The sequence below is a fragment of the Vitis vinifera genome, chromosome 13, assembly GCF_030704535.1.
Source record: "Vitis vinifera cultivar Pinot Noir 40024 chromosome 13, ASM3070453v1".
In the NCBI taxonomy this organism is placed as follows: Eukaryota; Viridiplantae; Streptophyta; class Magnoliopsida; order Vitales; family Vitaceae; genus Vitis; species Vitis vinifera.
This window is the reverse complement of record NC_081817.1, coordinates 8,093,227-8,115,083: the sequence shown is the minus strand read 5'-3', so window position 1 is coordinate 8,115,083 and position 21,857 is coordinate 8,093,227. Positions and strand designations below refer to the sequence as shown.

The window sequence follows — 21,857 nt, the reverse complement described above, 5'->3', positions numbered from 1 at the left end:
CCCCATATTTTGCACCTTGAGAGAAAGCCCCCATCAACAACCCTCTTTATGAGAACACTCAGCACTTCCATTCCCATAACAAAGATGTAAGAAGATAAAGGGTCTCCTTGTCGCAGTCCCTTGGAGCTCGAAAAAAACCCTGTCGGCACCCCATTTACCAAGACGGAAAACTTAGTTGTTGATATGCATCTCTACATATATCCCATCCACTTTGACCCAAAACCCATCTTTTGCACAACCTTCATTAAGAAATGTCAATTAATGTTGTCATAAGCTTTTTCAATATCCAGTTTACAGATTAGCCCTTTCTTTTTTCTTTTTTGCCAGGAATCAATCACCTTGTTTGCTATTAGTGATGCATCCAAGATCTGTCTACCCATCACAAAAGCATTTTGATCCAAGGAAACCACTTTTCCTATCACTTTCTTAATCCTCTTTGCCAACACCTTAGCCAACAATTTATACCATCCCCCTAACAAGCTTATAGGTCTAAAATCCCTAAGATCCTCAACCCCTCCTTTCTTTGGGATTAGCACCAAAAAAGTGGTATTTAGGCTTTTGATAAAGGAACTTTGTTCATAAAATTCCTTAAGCATTTCCATGACCTTCTCCTTCACAAAGTCCCAACATGATTGCCAAAATGCCACTGTGAAGCCATCTGGGCCTGAGGCTTTATTTCCATTCATTTCCATCAAAGCAAATCGGACTTCTTCCTCAGAGAAAGGTAGTTCCAAACTCTCAGCTTCTTGGAGACTTAGGTGATCGAGTTGCAGCCCCTTAATATCAGCTTTCCATTCTGAACTTTCTGATAACAACTGATGAAAGGCGTTAGCTACCCCTTCCCTCACATCTTGCTCCTCTGTCAACCACACCCCATTTATCTTAATTTTATCCAAAGAGTTATTTCTATGGTGGGCATTTGCCATACAGTGAAAAAATCTTGTGTTCCTATCCCCTTCCTTTAACCATATTTCCCTTGAAAGTTGTCTCCAATGAGTTTCTTCCAATAATACCCACTTCTTATAATTTTCGTTTGCTTCCTTTTTTGTCTATGTTTCCTCTTCTGACAGACTCCTCTCACTTTCCACCAAATCCCAAAACTCTACATGTTGAAGAGCTGATTTTTTTATTAAATTCTAGCCTCCCAAAAACATCCCTATTCCAAGATCTGATTTTTTGTTTTACCTCCGTCAGCTTTGCAGCCAGTTTAAAACTAGCACTGCCTCTTACAACAGTCCCCTGCCACTAGCTCCGTAAGAGATCCTTGAATCCTTCTACTTTAAGCCACATATTTTCAAATATGAAAGGGGAAGGTCCTCTTCTTAAACCACCACCCTCTAGCAAAATAGGGAAATGATCTGAGGTAGGTCTAGGCAGCCTGCTCTGAAGGACTCCGTTAAACTGATCAAGCCAATTTTAAGTCACTAAAAATCTGTCCAATCTAGCCCAAGACTGATTATTCTGTCCCCCGTTCCAAGTGAACAATCCCCCTTGCATAGGTAAATCTACTAGCCCTAACTCATCAACTATATAAGCAAATCTTCTCATCGTTGTTGTTAACCTCCCTTGCCTACTCCTTTCCCTTTGAAATAAAATGATATTGAAATCACCCCCTAAACACCAAGGGTCTTCCCAAATTCCTCTGATCACCCCTAGCACTTCCCACAAACATTCCCTTTCCTCTCTAGTGAACGGTCCATATACTCCTGTGAATATCCAGACAAACCCATCTTCCACATTCCTAAACCTACAAGAGATTGAATATTAACCCACCTCCAAATATAGTACTTCCAATGTCCTTTTATCCCAACAAATCAAAATTCTTCCCACTGAGCCAGAAGCATCCAAAGTCCCCCATTCTAAAAATCTCCCAGTGCCCAAACTCCTCACCACACCATCAGTCATTGCATGAATTTTCATCTCCTAAAGACAAAATAAATCCACCTTTTGATTTCTTATGAGAACCTTTATTAATTTCCTTTTGGAGCTGTCATTTGCTCCACGCACATTTCAACTCAACAATCTGATCTTCATGGGACTTCCGAGAGCTGACAATCCAGTCTCTTTAACTCCCTTTCAAATTTTGATTTCTCCAATAAACCTTTACACTTGAATTCTCTCCCTTCTTTTTCTAATTTTGATCAAAAAAGCTAGAATATCCTTCTCCAACCCCACTGTCGATAAAACTCAAAAAGTTGCTGAACCTTGTCAAGCCGCTTTCCTCCCAACTATTCTCCTCCCAACGCTCGTCTTCCTATGACTCAGATTGAACTGAACACAACTCTACTCTTCTTTCCTTATTGCTACCATTATTCGCCTCTATCAAATCCCAACAGGCAGTGGTTACACCCTCTGTAATCCCAAATGCAGTGACCATACGCAACGGAATCTCCCCCTGAACTGCCTCACTTACTGCCCCAGAAAAGTTGTAATACTCCCCCATCATTGGAGTCCGACTAAAATAAAAAGAATGAGATGGAGAGAACCCAGAATCCCTTCATCCCCAAGAAACAAAATCATCCACATACCTCAAAGCTTCTTCAACTAAAGCTTGATCGGTCTTCGACCTCTCCACTGTCTGTTGCTCTTCTACCAACTGCTTCCTCATTCCTTTCGTCACCCAGAGTTTAATAAACTCTGATTTTGAGTTGCCCCAATTTCTTAGGCCAGACCAGGCCGGAGAATGGGCCATAACATTCTGGGCTCTGTCCACTAGAGGAAGCTGAGAAGGGCCTGGGCTTGATTCCCCATCCAAGTCGTCTATCCCAATAGTCGTATTATTCTCCTCTTCACCAGCCCACTAAAAATCCTTTGAAGATGACGGCCCATCTTCAACCACTGCAACCCCTTTTAATTTAAATCCGCTAATGGGCCTGACTTAGAAAGCCCACCTGCCAACTTAAAATCTTTTAAATCCACTAATGGGCCTGACTTAGAAAGCCCACTCACCAACTTAAGTCCTTCAAAGGGCTGAGCCACCGACCCATTTTGGCTCCGTCTTGAGTCCACTTTACACCCCGGCCCGCTCTCCTACCCACACGTCCCTTCGACTGGCCGCTGCAGAACCTTGAGCCTCGCGTCACCCTCCTCTTCCACCATGCATGGGCCAACGCGTGCATTAACATCACCCCCGACCTCATCTCTTAAGTTGTTTGTCTTCCCTCGACTATCGAACGATGCCTTTCTCAGTGACGGCCTAATCTCCCACCATAGAATCAGGGAGTAACAGACCTATGCGATCCAAATCTCCAACACGTTAGGTAGGTCTTCACCGTTCGTCTTCACCAAAATATGAGCCCACTGTAACTCCTCCATTTTCTCCGTCTGGGAATCAACTACTAAAAATCCACCGCACTCCTCCCCCACCCTTCTCAATATGATCGGATCCCATAAGAAGACTGGTAACCCCACGATTTTTACCCAAGCCGCACTTCTTTTCTCTCCTTCAACCAAGCACCCAGTCTTAAGGCTCCAACTCTCCAAATGCAAATGAATCCCTCCAAACGATCTCTTCCCAGAATTGAGCACTCGCTTAGCTTTGACCAATGATTCAAATTCCAACAGCACCTTACCCTTTTCCATCTTTGCCATCCCTAGTTTACCTTTCAGCCCCCAAGCTTTTGCCATTAGAATCCCCAATTTTTCCAAATCTTCTCCTCTCGCTGAACAAGGGTTCCAACATCCGACGAGGCAATGCTCTAATTTTCTCAAATTTCTATTAATTTCCTTCTCTCTTACCTCCACCTTGACTAAATCTCTACCTCTGCTTCTCAGCATCTTAACCACCTCCGCATAAGACTTTTCCAAAATAAGTTTCAACGGTAGCGTCTCTTCCTGCTTTCTTTCCCTCCTTCCAATGACTACTCCTATACTCCGTAACATCTCCGCCATAGTAAACCAACCTCCCCTTTCTCCTCTACCTTTCGGGATGAAGATACTGTAACTCTTCATCTCCTGATCCACAACACCTAACCGAAGAAAGCAACCCCTATTCTCATCTCGCACCAAGGAGTAAGATCTCCCATTTTCCTTCCATCCCCTTTCCATCTTCCAGCTTTCACTTCTTTAATGCACTGATTCAAGCTTTCCAGGAAGATCCCTAGACTCGTCGGTCCCAACCTGACCCAAGAAGAGATTCCTCTCTTTCTCTCCACTAAAGTAGCTTGCGGTCTTCCTTTCTTCTCCTCTACTTCGATCTCAAACACCTTCGATTCCACTACAAATCTCCCTTCAGTCTCCTCCGAATCTCCAATTGATTTTCTCTCTCTTCACGCTCGCTCTCTCGCCCCATCTTTTCAAAGTCACTCTCAATATCGAAGATCGTAACTTCGCAAGTGTTATGCTGTTTTGGCCACCCAAGAACGAAAACCTTAACAAAGCCAAATATCACATTAAGCCTAGATAAGAACACCTTTTCTTTTCTTAGGTCCCAAGCATTCAAATCCTTTACTACTTCTCCATTTCATGTATTTTCTTGTCCCCCCAAAAGAAAACCACAAAAAAATCCGAAAATAAAGCCAAGTCTTATCATCCAAATAGCTCAGGCTCACTGACCACAAGAAACTATAATCTGCACTCAACCAACCCTAATTCAATCATTTGTCTCAGTTCAGTGGATCTCTTCACCTTCTAAAGGTACATGTTCTAAAATTTATCATCATCCAATATTTTTTGGCCCAAGCTAATTCACCTTTTGCTGCATTATCCACCCTAATGCCAGAGCAGGGCTTGTAGCAGAATGGGCCAGGTCCTCGAAAACCCTGAGAGATATCAAGTTGCCTTAATCTAAAAACTACACCTCTGCTGGTTATAAAAGTGAAAATGGACTTGTGAATTTCAGCTTTTACTTCCAAAATACCATTGAAAAATTACAAAAATACCTAAATAACTTTCTGTTAATTTAATTTCCAAAATTAGAATACAAGTTATTGCTAAGATGTGTACCAAGCCCACTAAGCCAATACATTCCTGTGTGCTTGTATTAAAAATATGTTCTGTGGATTCAAGACACATGTCATTCGGAAATATGTCTATATGGCAGATGTGTTGAATTCCCACATCTTTAGGACATGAGACATGCTTTATTTGTCTTAATGTATACATGGTCTTTTTCGTTTATCATCATGTAAACTGATGTGCACTTTGAGGTTCTACATTCATGTTAATATTTTAGCATATTTTTCTGCCATTCAAAAACAAATATAATAGTGAACCTCTCCATATGACCTGCCATAATCCTGCTCGTTCTCATATAAACATCACCATTAGAGATTAAGCAAAGAGTTGGGTTGAGATTAGCCTAGGCTGAATTGGAAGCAGGCTTCAGTTACACTAGTAACATTTCCTTTCCTTTTACAGAACTCCACTAAGTGAACAACTCCATCTTCTTTACGTTCATAAATTTTCAGTGGAGTTTCCCAACCTTCAGTCATAATGCACTTGAAAGAATTGAAGCCTCTATTCCTTTCCTTTTTCCTTTCTCTTAATCATTTTTTAACAACTAGAATTTGTAATTAAAAAAGTGGAGGATGTAAAAAAAGGGACTCTCAAGATTTTCGCCCAAGAAGAGCCTAGATTCTTGGCCTTACAGAAGTTCCCCTCTCCTGATCTATGCAGAACTTTAAATTTCCTATCGAACAAAGGTAGCCCAATGACATATCCACACTTTGACCTTAAAGCCCATGATTAAGGGGGAGTGTTGTTGATAGATTGTAGCACTTGCCAATTGTTCATAACCAAGCAAACAGAAGGAATGAACATTCTGTTTTTGCTAGTTTGGTTGGGGAAGCCTGCTTGTTCTAGTCCCCATCTGGACTTGTCTTAGCCTTATTTCTCACCTTCAGTATCTCTCTTTTTTGGAGAGAAGTTTTTATTACCCATAGAAAAAATGACTTAGAGCTAAACCTTATTGATGAACATGATAAATGAAATGAGATAAACTAATTCAATGACATTTGAGCACCAGAAGTTAAAGTTCCAAGATAGGCTATGTGCACACCCACAAGCATTACGACCCAACTCATAATAAGGTACACAATGCCTATAAGTTTAGCCTTGCTTACTTTTTTCATAAATTCCCTGTTAGTATCTTGGCATATTTTACTCTCAAACTTCCACCATCTCTGATCCTTTTCAAGGTTTTGTTATCTTCAACTTCCAATGCATTTCCAACATTTTATTTATTTGTTTTTAAACTTTTACAGCATTTCCATATGTAGGTATACTATAAGTTTACTTCCTTTCTAAGGTCAGAGTAGATTTTAAAATTTTCTACTCCTACAACCTATATTTTTGCTCTCTCTTTACCAAACTCTTGTAAGTCATTGCAAAACAGATAACCAAGCAAAGTAGTTGCACTCTAAAAACATAACTAGGAAGATCTCTCCAAGAACATAGTTTTTTACAAGCAATAGTATTACTTAACCAGCTCTAATTCAAGTATTAAGAGCAAATAAACATAAAATGCATTTCAAAGACCACAGATCTTGAACTTTTGTATCTAGTCCAGGGCTCAAAGAGAAAATACCTATTACACAAAAAATTCCCAAAGCGGCAGGAAAGCACACAGTCCAAGAAATCCACTAGGAAAGCCTGAATCATCAAACAATAAACCAGTCAGGAAGCAATTTCATGTTGAATATACAATGATAATCTGTTCCGTGAAATCAAAGAACAAGTTTTACTAGTACATACCGAGGAGAACTCAAAAGCAAAAGGATACATCCGCAACAGTTGTGATACACAATCGACCCACTGCAGAAAACATGACAAAAAAGAAAGAAAAAAAAAACCTAGTTATCCCATTGTTAAAAACTTGCAATACATAATATGATACAATGATTCGATACAATTTTTTTTTTTTTTTTTATGATAATCAACATGTATTACAAGTCATATTTTTTCTTAAAAGTTATCTTACGATACACATTAACATGGTACAAGACGCATACACTTTTAAGCTATTTTTCATAATTTTTAAGAAAATTCAAATTCAAATTTTCTTTTTTGGTTAAAATGAATTAAAATATTAATTGTTCAAATATAAAGAAAGGTTAAAAATTGATCATAAAAATGAAAGAGGTAAACTAATCCTATGGGAAGAGCTACATTCTTGTTGTCAAAGACCATACTAGAAGTTAAGCAAATTTATTTTTAAAATAAATATTAGAGAATTTTCATTTGAACGGTTTGACTATTGACATTAAAAATGATAGTAATTGGTAAATAAAAACTTATTATATTAGTTTTTTATTTTTCATTTTTTTTGGTGGGGAAGGAAGGGTGATGATCATGAAAAATTGGAACTTGGGAGATGACAAATAAATTCTTTTTTTTTTTCTTTTTTCTTTTTTTTTTGAATAGAAACAAGCAACGTCATTTATCCTAAAACATGAATATAGGAAGGACAAGTTATCTTTCAAAGATGTATAAAAGAGTTTCAAAGTAACAAGTGTGAAGCCTCACAAGGACTAACCAAACCTTACAAATAAAAATCAAAGTATAAAGAATAAAAACATAGCACACTCAAGGGGGGATGAAAGTCTCCAACAAAGAAAGCTAGATGTTTATCTCCTTGTTTGGCTAATTGATCCGCAACTTGGTTGGTTGAATGGGGAACCTAAGCGAGGAAGCAACCAAGGTCACTAACAACATCTATGATTTTGTGTATCCGATTATCAAATTTCCATGAGCTGCTTTCCTTATTAATCACCTAAGGTATGACATTAGCTGAATCACCCTCAACATTTAGTGAGGAAAGGCCTAAAGCTTTAGCCTGCAGTGAACACTCCAGCAAAGCCAACATCTCTGGCTCAATAGCTAACCCCACTCCTGCTCGCTTAGAGAAGACTCTCAACACTATACCCAAGTTTTTTTTTTTTTTGATAAATAAACCCACAGAAAATATATTAGATAAAGGGTGCTTGAAAGGCGACTCGAAGCATACAGGAAGTATACAAGAGCCACCTAAAGACAACGAACAAAAGAGACAAGCACTCACCGACCCTCAACAAGAACCCAACCAATCCACAAAGTTAATTAAAGAAAAGGGACCTACATCTAGACAAGACTTAGCCCATAAAAATTTAGAATGACCTTGTACAAAAAGGCATTGCTTTCTGTAGGAAGTCTCCACAACCACTTTCCACGAAGGGCTTTATTCCTCCAAGAGATTCTCTTGAATCCAATGCTCCATTCCTCATTGGTTAATGCATGATGACACATAAACCCAACGCTCCAAGAAGGGCTTTATTTTTATTTTATTTTATTTTATTTATCAGAAACAAACAAATGTATTAAAGAAAAACAAAAGAAGGATGCGAGGTCCTCATAAAAACAAACCTGATCAAAAGTAACTAAGCAAACAAAGAAGCAAACCTCCAAGAAGGGCTTTATTCCTCCAAGAGATTCTCCTAAACCCAATGCTCCATTCCTCATTGGTGTTAGCATGATATAAACAAAAGATTCTCTTATGACACAAACATATCTATCTATCTATCCATCTATCTATCTATCTATATATAAAAAACACATAGAAGTATATATGTATGGTTAGAATTTGGAACTAAAAATCAAATAAAAGTTCAGATGTTTATTTTTATGGATTTTGTGATGAACCAATACATTAAACTGATGTTTATTTTAGTGGATTTTGTGATGAACCAATATATTAAACTCATATATTTTAAATTAAACTTTTCAAAACTCTAGTATTCAATATTTTCATACGGTATGATGCAGTTTAACTTTTTAAATATTTTCACATATTATTTTATATTTCCTGCTTCCAATAAACGTGGACATGTAAGTATATTTTTTCTATTTATTTTTTACCATCTAAAATACACCTACAATATACGATTCATTTTACGAGTTAAAAACTATGAATAAACACCAGCTTTGCCTGTATATAGTAGACATACATGCTATCAAAGACTAACAATAACATTTGAGAATATTTTAGCTGTCTCAGCATCCAATAGGATCAAAATAAACAAAATATTTTTTAGTGAACCAAAGTTCTGGAAGGGTGTGATTTTCAAAAAACTCTCAAAAAGTAAAGACAATTGATGAAAACCTGCCACTTCAATGATTTCTAAAAATCATTTTAATACACACCTGCAAGAATATGGGAGAGTAGTTGTTAGAAGTTTGTGCATGTGAAGGAGGAGCTTGAGATGCGAGTGATCCAGATGGCTGGCGCATGGGTGATGATGAGAAACTCCCACTTGATGGCTGCCTGGATAATTCAAAGGGCATGTTAACACTTCCAGATACAGTTGGCATCCCCATGCGATCTGAAAATGGATGACCAAATGCAAGCCAGTCTTTTTCAACAAGTGCCTACATGAAAAATAAAACACTTTAAAATATAAAGGTGATATCCAAATAAGTGCCTGTGAAGTAATCATATGCAGTAAGGACACTTCATGTCAGCTTAGATGACATGTTTGATACAGGAACCTCCAAAGAAAATGAATTTTGAAGTTGCACACTAAGGTGTCAATGCCCAAAATTCATGTTTATGAGTTAAAAATGTTAAGGGAAAGGTAAAAAGGAAAGACAAAAGGAAAAAGAAAAAGCAGATCTAAAATGGTCAGTCGTATAAAAACATGGATATTATTAACAGAATTGTCATATTTGAATCTTAATTATACATCATATTCCAAGGCTTATTGCTGGAAACAGCCAAAAAAGAATATTCTTTTTTATTGTCTAAAGTTTAAAGCTTTAGTAACAGCTGAAGCTTAATCATAAATAATATAAGTAATAATAATGAAAGATTGACAAAAAGTCCAATGAAGTTTCATCAATACCTGGAACCCTTTAAATGTCCGATAGTATGGATCAAGCATCAAATTGGCAAGTGAGACTAACTGAGTTGTTCTATCCCATCCATCACTACAGCAAACAATTTTGAATGCGGATATTAAATACCAAAGTAGCTGTTAATTATAATTAAAAGGGAGAAGATTTTCAGTTTTAAAAAAAGAACATGGTGAGAGGCAAACAAAAAAACAGCACATAGTGCAAGTTATATTAAACTGAAGGTTATAATAGAGGCAACAAAGAAAAAAAATACTAGACACGGATGGTAAAATATAATAAGAAATGGAACGTCTAACCAATCAAAGTGGATATACAGATAATCATTGTTATTTGATAGGATAATTGAACAATATGCTTCATCAATGTAGAAAATACAGTTTTTTTTTGTTTCAGTTTGATCATATTAGTTAAAGACATAATTGGAAGGAAATTTGGATTCTTTGGTTTGTCTTGGCCTTCTCTGGAGTTAATTTTTTATTCCACCAATTTTAGATTGTCTTACTGAAAATTGATCTGTTTATGGATAATGAAAACAACTTTTGTCCTTTTAGATTGTTATTGGGAAAGGAAGAGCAAGACTTTGGCCACAAAGCCATGTACGGTATTTTTAATTTATTTGTAACTTCAACTCCTGTTTATAAACTTATTGTTTTCCTAACTTAAATTTATATTCTAATTAGGCAAATCTAAAATTTTCTATACTTTCTATTTCTTAATCTTAACCCCAACTTCAGAAGATTTTACTTTTAACTCTAGGCATGCTGCTCATCATGAACAAGATAAATATACTACCCAGAAATGAAAACTTAGCAAAAATGGAAAGGGAATAGAAACAGGAATCCAGCGTTTGACCATGACTTCCAATTGGGAAAAAGAAAATGCAATAAAGATTTTCAAAAAGAAAATTCAGAAAAAGAATAAATAAATACATAATCAAATAATTCACATTCATAATAACTTCAATTTTTATCACCAAGGCAAAAAACTGTACAATTTTGTCTATTTTTGTTAGACAGGGTAACTACACAAATGCAAGGCATCAAAGACAAGTAACCTGCAATGGACAAGCACTGAAGCTGATTCCAATTCAACACGTGCAGCAATCCAAGCAGAACCAGCCAAGACACTTTGAACATGTATTAACCAACCACTGTCTCCAAGCGTTGATACCGAAGCAGACATACTGCTGAGGTTGCCTCCGCCCCAACTCCATCCACCATGTCTCTGTCAATAACCAATGTATAAACACATGTTTGATCCCCGTACATACTTGATATTCATGCTAAAGTTTGGCAAAAAGGCCTCAAAAAATTTTCATCACTTTGTTCTCAGTCACATTTCCACCCCCAACCAGCAAAGGGGGGGAGGGGGGAGAGAGAGAGAGAGAGAAGGATTTTTTCATTTTAATGAAACAGAGGAGCAATCTGATGTGTCAACCACAGCACTAGCATAGCTAATATGCATGAAAATACAAGCAAGCTATGCAGAACAGATATCATATATTCATCAGTTTGAGAGTAGCACTGTCAGGAGCACAGTGATCTTTTGAATCTTTGTATCATTAGTAATTGTCTGCTTAATGTTCTTTTGTTGAGCCTTGTTTATTAAAAGGATATAATAGGAAATACAATACATTATGATATGATTTAGTTTTATTTATAAATGATTATCAAGATGATGGGGAACATGATCAGAAATATCCTCTGAAGACTTACTTTTTTTTTTTTTTTTTTTTGATAAACAAGAAGGGATTATATGTATATGCAAGAAGGCGAAACAAAGTACACACAATGTATACATTGTTGCCAAAAGAAACAGGCAAGCAAAAAAAAAGAGACAAGAAACAAAAAACAAACCTCCTCTGCTTACTTTGAGCTAATCCAATCTACAAAGCCTATCAAGTTAAAAATTAAAATAAATTGTCCTAAACTGAAGGTGGTATGGCAATGTTAAAGCAGTCAAATCTTTAAAGAAATTGAAAAACTAACCAAGAATGAAGACATTCCATCTGATGAAGCAGTGCCATAAGTGTCTAAGTAGTCCCTGAGCCGAGCAAAACTCTCCCTCATTGCATGTATATTGTCTATCCCAAAGAAAACTATCTGATGAATGACCAAAAAACGAAAATCTTATCAAAAATAAATCACACATAAAAGAACAGATCATTAGCAAGTAAGGAATGTCACATTTTATGATCAAGAGAGGAGAATAGCTCAAACCATAGACAGACCTCAGACTGAAAATAATGAGAAGAGGACTCTGAGCCACCTCCCATTGCTCCGTTTGCTAAAGCATTTTTTCTAGGTCTTGCATCAGCGATATATAGCTTCCTAAAAAAGTGACACTTCATTAAATTAATCCCACAATATACATAGTACAAGTGCGCACACACATACATTTATATCATTTAAAAGACCATTTCATTCAGCCCACACTAACATAAGAAAAACAATCCAAAGGCAAATGAAAACAAGAAGAATAATAAAAAATAACAAGGCATGCTACAAAAAGAAGTAACCATGTAAAGGAAGAATTCCTAAATCTTGCTGAAGTTTATGTTAATTAGGTTAATACATAATTGTTTGAAGATATTTTGTTAAGGTAATTAAATATGTAATTAGTAGAAGATATTTTGTTACTAAGAATGAAATTCAATGATACAAGATTCAGAAGATGATAGAAAAACAAGTGCATTCAATTAAATTCTTTGGGAGCTATTATACAATGTAGAAACTAGCAACATGGGAAGATAATTATAATTCAAAGTAAAAATCACAAAAGAAAAGGCAGGAAAAAACTATAAAAATATATAAAATAACAACAGAAATGCCACTGCATAATCCAAGTATTGAACTAAAAGTGGGAGCAAAAGAACAGGTCTACCTCCGTGTCTCCCTTGCACCTGCAAGTTGAGTGCAAAGTGCTGCAACAATCTTTTCATCTGTATTGCTGCACACAATTGCATAGAGGTGGATCAAGATAGTTCAATCTAGATGCAATGAATAAAAAAATTTACAGGCTTCAGTTCCAAGCTAAGCAGGTAAGCTCAATTATACTTTTATCAAAGTGAGCGTTTACAATCTGCCGAGAAAGACAAGGAGGGGAGGAAGAAGAAAAAAAACAGTAACTTTGCACTTAAAAACATGGTATTACCTCCTCATATTCATCATGAGACCAACTAGGGGCTGAGATGAGCGTGCAAGAACTGCTCCAGTTACTATAAGCCATCACATGTTGAAGAGATTAGAAAACAAAGTGATGACCAAAAAACATATAAGAAAATAAATATTAACTGCATACCTGGATGACACCATGAAACTACAGGCAATCGGCATTTTGCACGAAAGCTGGAAGCCTGGAGAATTTCTTCATCACTAGCATCAACAACCCTCAAAGTTATTAGGTACATAACTCCAAAGTAAAAAATGAAGTATTTCTTATAAAAACTTGAGATGATTCTAGGGCATAAAAAGAAAAATATGGAACACAACTTGCCCAATGGATCTTGGAACAATCAAGGCGAAGGGGTAAGTAGGGCACAATGTATAGTTGGAATTTATTCCACTTATTCTCCACAAATCATTAGACAACGTGAATGACCCATCTTCAATCGTATCCATTGATGCATGACAGGAGCCTTTTCCAAGAAGCCGAAAATACTCATCTAGTAACCGTACCATTGGATTGGTGTTCGTGAATTTGAAAGGTCCAGAAGCAAAAGCATAAAGATCCCATAATCTTGTAGGCCTTGTACACCTCAATAATGCATCAAATATTGTCCGTCTCTGTACAATTTATAGTTAACCACCTTAGTCGTACGAAACAGAAGAATCAAGTGGTAGCATCCATGTCAAAGAATATATACAACATTGTGTGAAATGCTAGCATAACTAGTTATCCTTTCAATCAAAAAATAAATACCACTGAAAACAATTAGCAACATAAAAGTATTGATGGAATCAGAAAACTCATTTTTACACCAAGAACCAATTTTTAACTTGATAATGGTATGTTTTGAAAATAAAAAATAAAAATCATAAAAGATGATTGGTAAAAATAATCATTTTGAAAATAAATCAATTTGAATTTTGTGTTGTAACTCCGAGTTGCATAGTGAGTTAGCCATGTGATTTGTATTTGAGCTAAAACTCAATTATTGTTTAAATGCTTGATACCAACTTGAGTATTGGACTCATCACGGCCATGACTGAGATGGATATGACTGCCAATATGTACCAATATCAGCCGATACTTTGAACCATGCCATGGATTGAAGCATGATGCATCAAAGTTAGATATTTGTATCACAACTGACCCTCAACATCAATCTCTATAAATTATATGAAATTCTATACTTGTACAACAAACTTCTGGTCAATGAGAATGTTTGAATATATATATATATTTTTTATAGGAAACGACAAAGAGATATATTGATAAAAAGGAAGTACAAGAGAAGGATGAGGAATCCTTCCACCAAAGAAAAACAAAAGTACAAAGAATCAAATACAAGAAAATACTAAGTAAAAACAAGCAAACTCTTTAGGTTAGTCCAACCCATTGGAATTACACACCGCTAACCAATCAAGTTGTAACATGTTAAGGGGAATCCCCTTAAAAACATTGGAACAAACAGCCCAAAGAGAAGCAAGGAAATGAATAGAATCCCAAAGGTTCTCTGCATTCCTTGCTTTATCCTCAAAAATCCTTGCATTTCTTTCCCGCCACACTACCCAAATTAAAGCGATGCATGCAGCTTGCCATAAATGTTGGAATATATGGCATCACTTTTTTTCATGCTTGGATTGAAAGATATGGAAATAAAGGATTTCAAAAGCCATTGAAAACCCAATTGTATCAGTTAAAACAATTCTCAAGGAAACCAAATTCAATTTACTTGTTCAAATATTAGCAAAATAAGAATTCAAAATTTTCTAAGGCTTCAAGACTGGCAAGTCTTGGATAGATAGATCATAATCCCATACTAGACATTTCTCTTTTTCCTCTATTATTGAGGAAAATTTTTCCCTACTCTTCATATATATATATATGTGTGTGTGTGTGCATGTGCGCACGCGTGTGCACACGTGCACATGTGCCTGCGTGTGTGTGTGCATGTGTGCTACACTTCACATATGAAAAAACAAATGTAAAGAATGCAAATCATAAAAGCATAAAAATTAATGAAAAAATTAAGTATTTCAAGAGTTGAAATGACCTGCTTTGTTCGAGGGCGAAACCCAAAGACAATAATTCTCATATCTTTGCCTGCAAAATATTGGAGAAATCATTATACATATTTTTATGTTCCCACAAAAAAAAAATAACCAATTAAATTATTATTTTAAAAATGTAAGCTTTATAACATGGGCTACTAGATCAACTAGGCAAAAGAATTCCATGATGAACTAGCCATTCTCAAAGTACCATTCCATAATTATGAGTAACAATGAAAGGTCACTCATACAACAAATAAGATGGGAGTCACTCCTATGCACAAAAGACATTCAAAATTTCTTTTGTGCATTTGATTTTTTTCAAGATTCTGAAGAAATAAAGAGCAAGGAGTGCTTATGTCTAGATTCTTAATCGGAAAAGGCCAAAACATGTGAGACAATGAAGTGTTTGAATTGATGGGAAAGCAAGGTGGAGTCAAAAGATGAGTAGGTGTTATGGAGAATGGCAATGGTCTATATGGGCAACTTACAGGCAGGAGTTTTCTTAGATTCAAAATGAATATCAAAGAATTCAGGAGAATAATATTTGATTTTGTCCTTATTTGTTGTAATATGAAGGCCCTTCTAAAGAATTTCAAGGAAGTAACTTCCAATAACCACCATATGAGGAAACGCTTTAAAATACAAAAGACAATCTTCCAAACATAACTTAAGTATCCCAAAGAAATTCAACCAATGTAAAAGAGGTGTAGCTGGAATGTTTATCTAATTGGAATGAGATGTCAAATAAGTTGAGAAACATATCCATTCAGAAAGTGATAATGCTATTTCAAATATGAGATCATACAGCAAAAAGTCATTTTAAGATGAGAAATTACAAATTATTCTTTTATATATGCTAAGTTGAACCTTTTGTTAAAAATTGTATTAATACGTTAAATCAGGTTGGCAATTTTGTTCCATTTATGCACTAATTATGGCACTACTTCCTTGGGTTTCTACCGTCGTGATTGAGTTCAAGCTGCTCAAATTTTGATTTCAGTTCAGGTAAGTACGTGTTTGGAGCATTACGACATTGTGCAATGATAACTAAAATTGGAATGAAATTGAAATTTTGAATCAAAATGTGTGAGAAAATAGAAAAAGGAGGGAAAACATAGAACATTCAAAAAACACCACCCAAGGGGCATTCAAACGCTTCACCTGCTTTTAAATGCTGCTCTACCCATGGTTCAAATGCTTGGGCAGAAATTTGCGAGTTTAAATTTTTTTTGTAATTTTTTACTTTTTTTTTGGTAATTTTCATATTATTTTTGAATTAATAATTTGGATCTCAAATTGATTGATATACAAAAGAATCAAAATAAATTTTTAATCGGCACATAAAAAGCTTGAATTACCTTTTTTTTTATAGGTGAATAAGCAGGATATATTAAGGCGCTTACAAATAGGCACAATATAGTACACACAGAGCATACAGAAAAGGCCTAAAGGCAAGCAAGAGATGGGAACGAGAAAAACAAATACCCACCACCCTAACAACAACCAACCCTTAAGAAAGAAGGAACGACCATAACAGGAAGTCCTAAACAACATAAAAAACTGCCCACTTAACCCCACCAAGGAGACCCCTTCTGAACATAGAAACCTGCTAAGCCCGACTGCAACCCCTTCCCTCAATCCGCAACACCCCTTCCCTTTCCGCTAACAGTGAACAAAGAGCTAGTGTAGTTAACCAAATACTCTAGCTTTCAAATTTCCCTCTCAAAACAAGACGAATTTTAAAATACTTTTATTAAAACATGTTTTATTACATTTTAAATGAAAAATTAAATTAATTTATATAAAATATTTTATTTGAGATTTAATTTCTAAAATTTTATTAAAAATATGTGGTAACAACTTCTTCTATTAACATTAATTTATTTTATCAAATTAATTTTAATTTATAAAATATTAGAACTTCCTTAATTTTTTATATTGTAGCAATTTTTTTGGTTATATTTTTAATATTTTAAAATAAAAACATTTAAAATTAAATAAAATTGAAAGGATAAATATAAAAAAAAAAAAATTAAGAGTGAAGTGATAATAATTTTTAAAAATAGGATTAATGAGATAAATATGAAAAGTAAGAAATAGAAGGATAATATAAAATAAAATGATAATATAAATTTAAAATGAAAGATAAATTAAAAATGGATAATAAAACATTTTTAAAAAACATCGGGAAAAAAAAATGGCATCACCAAAAAATCAATGATTTTTCTGAAAAATCGTCAATAAATCATGAAAAAATTGGCAATTTTTAAAAAAATTGACAATAAAATTGCAAAAGATCAGCAATTTTTTTTAAAAATCGCCGATTTTTTGGGGAAATTTTCCTTCATGCGCGTGTGCTCCCCATTTACGATTTTTCGATGAAATTTTGGTAAAAAACCGAAATATTGGCTATATATCGCCAATATTTCCAATTTTTTGCCAAAAAATCCCTCGATATATAATCGATGGCCAATTTTGTTTCGACCATCTCTGATATCCCAAATATCAACAATATTTCAACGATATTTTCCGATTTTTTCATCATTGATTATACTATGAGTCCGTTTGGCAGTGATTCTAGGAAGCGTTTTTTGCCTAAAAACTGTTTTTGAAAAAAAATTAGGTGTTTGCTGAAATTTAAGAAACACTTAAAAATATGAAAAAATCACTTGTAATATTGAAAAATCACTTATAGTGTTTTTCGGAGAAACACTTGATAGGTAATTCTCCTAAAAACACTTTTAGAAAAAAACACTTTCATTAAAAACACTTGTAAAAACACTGTCAAACGCACTCTATTTATTGTAAGCTTTGCAACATTTTGGAGGTAAAGCAAGCACTTATCCTATCTCATCATGAGGTAGACTTCCAAGCATGGAGGTAAAGCAAGAATACTTAACTGATTATTCTTATTTTTTATCAAAAAGGCTGCAACTTAGGAAAGTTCCACCCAACCCAACCCGATTTTTTTATGGGCTTGGGCAACTTAATTTATAATTTGGGTTAGGTTTGAGCAAAAAAAAATGTCAACCAAAATTAAATTTAGGTTTGTCTTGAGTTAAGGGCTAGAACAACCCAAACCTAATTATATATTCATATAAAATTTATATTATAAACATATATGTATGTAAATATATATTTATTCAATATTATTGTACTAATATCCATTTCATTTATATTAAGATATATGCATTGTTGTGAATGTTAAGGAATGATATAAAGTTGAGGATTGATGCACTCTAAAGATTTTGATGATTTTGGTGTCATGAACAATTAATTTATCTTTCTTGGTATTACTTTTAGATGTACTCTTATTATTATGTGAAAAATTAGTTATGAACTTTTTAACTTACTTTGAGAAAAATATTAGAAAAAATCACTCCTAATTGGGAATTAAATGATTGATTATGAATTGAAATTTCATCTTGAAATATCTAGGAAGTATAACTTTTGCTTTCAATTAATTCTTGACTTAGAAATTGCTTTAAAATATCACACAATCTTATTTGATGGTGTGTGTTTTTTTCTTGTTCTTTTCTTTTTAAAGAGTTTTTGATTCATTTTGTTTGTCATAGCATAGGTTGTATCTATTGGATTGATTAGGTAGATGAATGTTATAAAGTTACATATTGACTATTGATTTGCACAATTCTAGAATTTTAATTAGATGAATGCTACTAATAGTTTCTGTTTTAAAATATAGATTGACTGATAAAATATTTAGGGAAATGGATGTTAAGCTTATTTAATATTTATTAACCTAACTAACTAAACATATATTTACTAACCCAAGCCTGACCCAATCTGAATCCAAGTGTAGAAAAATAAGTTTTGGTTAGGCTTGAGTTGAACTACTTGGTTTGCACCTCAGATTGTGTTAGGCTTAGGCAAATCAGTTTCATGTATAGGTTGAGTTTAGATTAACTGTCAACCTGACCCCTCCAAGTTGCACTCCTATTTGGAGTTGTATAGTCGTTATGTTTAGGAAAAGGATTTGTCATTCTTTGAATTTACTTAATTCATCGCAATAAAATGTGTTTCTAATTAAAAAAATTAACAATACAAACTAGGTAACCTACTTAATAATCAAGTTATGTTGTGCCAACAAGGCTAACTAGTTTCCCATAATAAATTTTGAATAACTTTGCAACAACCAGCTCCACCTTGGCTGTAGCTCCTACCACCACCATTGGCATGATGTTGTCGTCATCAAGGTCCTGCCTTTCATCATCTTAATCATGTACCTCAGCAACTGCTCATTATGAAGGTCATAAGTTAGAAATCTCCCTTGACCTCCTAGTCTCATCAGAAGGACTGAAAGCCTCTTCAAAGGACTGGTTCTCTGCGGTTCAGGAGAGACCATTGACACATTATTAATCAAATCCCTACCGATGCCATGGGATCAAAAACCCTAAACATAAAGGACAAGAAAATATGGGGAAGGAGGAGGCTAAGAGAGACGAAAGACTGGAATGGTGGGAGACATAAATGACAAGCTGTGGGTTTGAGAGAAAAAGAGTTGCAGGTGGTGGGTTTGAAAGAGACAAGGACTGATGGAGGTGACAGAAGCACTCAGGCAGCAATAGCCATGGTTTGTGTTTCTGAGAGGAGGCAGACAAGATTAACATACGTTTCAAACTTCCAAGTTTTTAATGTTTATTTAATTGATTAAATGCTTTCTTAGTAGAAAAATCTTTTTATTATTTAAAATTTTAAAAATTATAAAATTATTTATGCTAAACAGGTTGTATACAAGGCAAAAAAGGTACCTAGATTGAACACCCTAATGCAAACATAACCCATTAAATAAACAGATTCTAGAAGTCAACTTGATTATAAGACCAACCTGATTATCCTAGTCACTAATAAGCAAAACGATACTTAGAGTAACATAAAACAAACTCCAACAATATTCACTAATCAAATTACCCCTCAGAGTCATGATTTCAAATGTACGTATATTTCCGAAAAGAGGATAAACTTAAGTTTTGTTATAAACAAGAAAAATGTGAATAAACTGCAAAACAAGTAAAGCTTGCTGTTTTTTTTACATTAATAAATTTAGAAGTGGAAAAGAAATTGGCCTCCACAACCTCCAATTCTTTCCTTTTTTTCATTTTTATTTTTTAATGTAAAACAAAAGGTCTTTTTTATTTTTTAATATAATGAATTAGGATCATCGCTAACTTTAAGAAACCATATAGGGGAAGACGTAGGAAAAAAATACTGGACAACACACAGCCACTGACACTATTACATGCACCAGATAACACCACACCATAATTCAGCTGCCACTGCCACCTGTACAGACCAGCACCAACACCACAAACATGTGGACCATCACTTCTACCACAAAAATCGCTGGGAACATCACCATTGACACCACCGACAGCACCATTATCCATACCGTACCACTTAACACAACCACTTGCCACCACTATCACTGGCATCTTCTTAAGCAAAACTATATCCCACACCATTAATTCCACAACAAAATACCATCACCTCCATTGAAGCAAACGCCTAAAAGTATAACAGCCACAACACAATTTATTTTTTTTAAAGCAGCAAAATATATTATTAATAAATGAAAATGTTATATGAAGGATGAGAAATCCTTCCCTAATAAGAAAAAGTTAAAACAAACTAAATGATCTGCACCAATCGCCCTCCCAATTACCCCCACAAAAAAAAAAGAAAAAAAAAGAAACACACACACAGGAGATCTAGCCCTCCCCTTCCAAGCCAAGCCATCAGCCTCTTTTTTTTTTTTGTTGAAGTAGCAAAATATATCATTAATAAATGAAAATGCTGTACGAAGGATGAGAAATCCTTCCCTAATAAGAAAAAGTTCAAACAAGCTAAATGATCAGCACCAAACCCCCTCCCAATAACCCCCACAAAAAAAAACACAGACACACAGGAGATCTAGCCCTCTGCCTCCTAGCCAAGCCATCAGCCTCTGATTGGCTAACCTAATTCTAAATTTACCACCAACCACAACCTCAATATTTCTTTCTTGTCTTTGTTTCCTTTTTTGCCTACCTCTATGCATTCCATGTTTGTACCCAAGTGAAGGTTCATCCATGCTAGTGCTTCCTTTATATATATAATTTAACTCATTATAATTCAAATCCCCAGATCAAACACATTTCCTATCATTCAGACACAATATTGATGATTACAAAAATCAAATGTTACACCCAGCTTAACAAAGAAATTAAATTAAAAACAAATACAGATTCACTTGAAAACATACCAATGACCTGGAGAAGTCTTTGTGATGGAGCCTTATCAAATTGACGAGGGGCTGAAGGTGGTTTCACAACCTATTTCCCACAGAGATATAATTATAATATGTAATACTCCAAGTTCAAAGAAACATATGCTGGAAGGTGAGCAGCAATTTTCAAATACCAAACAACTGAAAGATCTTAATAATTAACCACTGATCCAATCAAAAGAATAAGATTTAAATCGCTGAGATTACTCGTGGCCAGTAATAACTTGGTATCCATGTGAAACTGATGAAATGTAAACTCTATGTAAATCAGAAAGTTAAAAGGACCTTATATATTGCCTAGAAGACCATAATGACAGCAAGAGGCCAGAGTTAAGAAAAGCTGGAACATCCAAATAAAATAGGAAGTGACTAATGACATAATTGTGTATGAATGGCAACATAGGACTAAGCTCACCTTTGGGAGAAAAGCTCAAGGATGTTCATTCCCTAATTTTGTTTTTTATTCTGATTTTTAAATGTCTAAAAAAGTAGAATATGCATGTAGACAGTACGGATACCTCTAAACA

At 34.8% G+C, this 21,857-nt stretch overlaps 1 protein-coding gene across 2 annotated transcripts in view; it reads right to left on the bottom strand.

Moving 5' to 3' along the window:
* LOC100252361 (phosphatidylinositol-3-phosphatase myotubularin-1) overlaps positions 1 to 21,857 on the bottom strand; it is a 46,980-nt gene that overhangs the window by 9,717 nt on the left and 15,406 nt on the right. For both annotated transcript variants that reach the window (XM_010660387.3, XM_059741469.1), the window contains 13 exons: positions 21,307 to 21,376; positions 15,047 to 15,096; positions 13,324 to 13,613; positions 13,129 to 13,202; positions 12,982 to 13,045; positions 12,712 to 12,777; positions 12,059 to 12,158; positions 11,817 to 11,930; positions 10,883 to 11,052; positions 9,816 to 9,900; positions 9,118 to 9,342; positions 6,694 to 6,753; positions 6,527 to 6,591 (listed from right to left, as the gene is read on the bottom strand). In XM_010660387.3, coding sequence (XP_010658689.1) covers positions 6,527 to 6,591; positions 6,694 to 6,753; positions 9,118 to 9,342; positions 9,816 to 9,900; positions 10,883 to 11,052; positions 11,817 to 11,930; positions 12,059 to 12,158; positions 12,712 to 12,777; positions 12,982 to 13,045; positions 13,129 to 13,202; positions 13,324 to 13,613; positions 15,047 to 15,096; positions 21,307 to 21,376 — 1,433 coding nt within the window. The remainder of the gene's footprint in view (positions 1 to 6,526; positions 6,592 to 6,693; positions 6,754 to 9,117; positions 9,343 to 9,815; positions 9,901 to 10,882; positions 11,053 to 11,816; positions 11,931 to 12,058; positions 12,159 to 12,711; positions 12,778 to 12,981; positions 13,046 to 13,128; positions 13,203 to 13,323; positions 13,614 to 15,046; positions 15,097 to 21,306; positions 21,377 to 21,857) is intronic.